Below are 2149 nucleotides of genomic sequence, written 5' to 3'. Positions count from 1 at the left end.
GTTGAGGAAGTAGTGTGATGAGTATTGCTGAATAAGAGAGTTACAGTTGAGGAAGGAGTGTGTGATGAGTATTGCTGAATAAGAGAGTTACAGTTGAGGAAGGAGTGTGATGAGTATTGCTGAATAAGAGAGTTACAGTTGAGGAAGGAGTGTGATGAGTATTGCTGAGCATTTAAAATGTTTATTTCCTTTTCCTCGATGTGGTTTATGTACTTATCAGAAATATACAGGGTTTTCATTATTATTAAGAGATGACACTACTCGAGTAGGCAGGTATCCTCCTCCAGTTGAGGATAGTTTAAAGTCAAGACTATCAGAAACTCCATTGTGTTTTTTTCAAACAACAGAATAAACACAAGTGACAACATGCAAGGGTAATCAGGACTTGAGTTTAACGGTCCTCCGTGACTACTAAAAACTTCCTCAAATGACCAACAAGGGAAATATTGGTACTGGCTAATAATGCTGTTTAGTCATTAAAATTTCTATTGTGGACAAGCTACGACTATGTGCTGTATGCATGTAAATTTTGTATGGAGTACAACTGAGCATGAATGGCTATGTGTGGTAACATGGTACAGTGTATACAGCTCAGTTAGTTACATTACCATGCATTGTATTGCTCAATCTTTATTTGCATATATATGGGCAGGTTGGAATTCACAACAAATATGAATGGCAATAACACAAATATTTAGTGAGATTTAATTTCTAATATAGATGCTTACGACAATAAAACTAACATGACTGTCTCAACTTCTTACCAGTAAACCTTTTGTAGGAATTAAAACGATCATACTTACAAAATCAAACTCAGAATTTTCATCATCAATCATCATAGTTCAATCACTGACCACCTTTTAATTACACGCTTATAGGCCTAAGGTAACGTTATACAGACACGACCAATGAAGTCTAGGAAATACGGAAGGCCTAGCTACCATGAGAAAAGTGGGAAAATCCAGATCATAATAATGATAACTGCAAACAAAATTTTATGAAAGTTTTGATCAGCACTAAATAGAATAACAATAAATAAAATATGGCTAACTTTGTCTCTCTCCAAGTCAATACAAGCTACAGGTATGAACGACAATATATATCAGTGGTGTGTGTGTATACATATTATGGTATCATAGTTTGTGTGAGAGGTCAAATCCAAATTTAGTATTACTACAAGATGTACTTTACTGTACTTGGTGGACTGGCCAAGCTGGTTAGAGTGAAAACATTGAACATGATTGACCAAAATCACTGTTCTGTTTAAAAGTTTTACACGTCATTGACTGTTTATTTCCTTAAGATACTATGTAACATTAGCATAGTTTGGGCTTATTTTTTCCAATGTAACGAAACTTCCTGGGAAATAAAATGTCAAAAATTAGTTGAATAAAGATGCAGAATTACCAACTAAACATTAATTGTACTTTTTGTAAATAAATAAATAAGATATAAAAACATCAAAGTTCTTGTAATTGGGTCTTTTTAAGGGTCTTCAGACATCAATATTGTTGTAATTGGATCTTTTTTGAGGGTTTATGTTTTGTTCTTTTTTGGACAACCAGTACAGCCTTTTGGACAACATCTGATACAGGTCAGGTCTTCTGAAAGACAACCTGGAAATTTCCTTAAAATTGAGCTCTGATAATAAATATAAATACGTTTTAACAAAAAGAGGTGTTTTTAACACATTTTGTATAATTACCATGACTTTGTTCTATGAAGCAGACAAAACTAATCAGTACATTTTAAAATGTTTTTCTTTTGTGTGTTTTCCAACTTATTGACAAATTCAGTAACTGTATAATGACATTTTGGTACATCTGGACGAGCAGAGAATGGGCACTAAATGTACACTGCTGACCATCTGATGGGAATATATGGTCATACAATGTACGATACTGTATAATGATGTTTTGGTACATCTGGACGAGCAGAGAATGGGCACTAAATGTACACTGCTGACCATCTGATGGGAATATATGGTCGTACAATGTACGATACTGTATAATGATGTTTTGGTACATCTGGACGAGCAGAGAATGGGCACTAAATGTACACTGCTGACCATCTGATGGGAATATATGGTCGTACAATGTACGATACTGTATAATGATGTTTTGGTACATCTGGACGAGCAGAGAATGGG

At 34.4% G+C, this 2149-nt stretch overlaps 1 protein-coding gene across 1 annotated transcript in view; it reads left to right on the top strand.

The window, feature by feature from the left end:
- Nucleotides 1–2149, top strand: part of LOC106476246 (F-box/LRR-repeat protein 5-like) — a gene marked incomplete at its 5' end in the record, with an annotated part of 19071 nt that overhangs the window by 5944 nt on the left and 10978 nt on the right. Inside the window, one exon of the mRNA XM_022380174.1 lies at nt 221–273. Within this exon, the coding sequence (XP_022235882.1) occupies nt 221–273 (53 nt within the window). The remainder of the gene's footprint in view (nt 1–220; nt 274–2149) is intronic.

This window comes from Limulus polyphemus, unplaced genomic scaffold (genome assembly GCF_000517525.1).
Source record: "Limulus polyphemus unplaced genomic scaffold, Limulus_polyphemus-2.1.2 Scaffold10123, whole genome shotgun sequence".
In the NCBI taxonomy this organism is placed as follows: Eukaryota; Metazoa; Arthropoda; class Merostomata; order Xiphosura; family Limulidae; genus Limulus; species Limulus polyphemus.
This window is presented reverse-complemented; position numbering and strand designations above follow the sequence as displayed.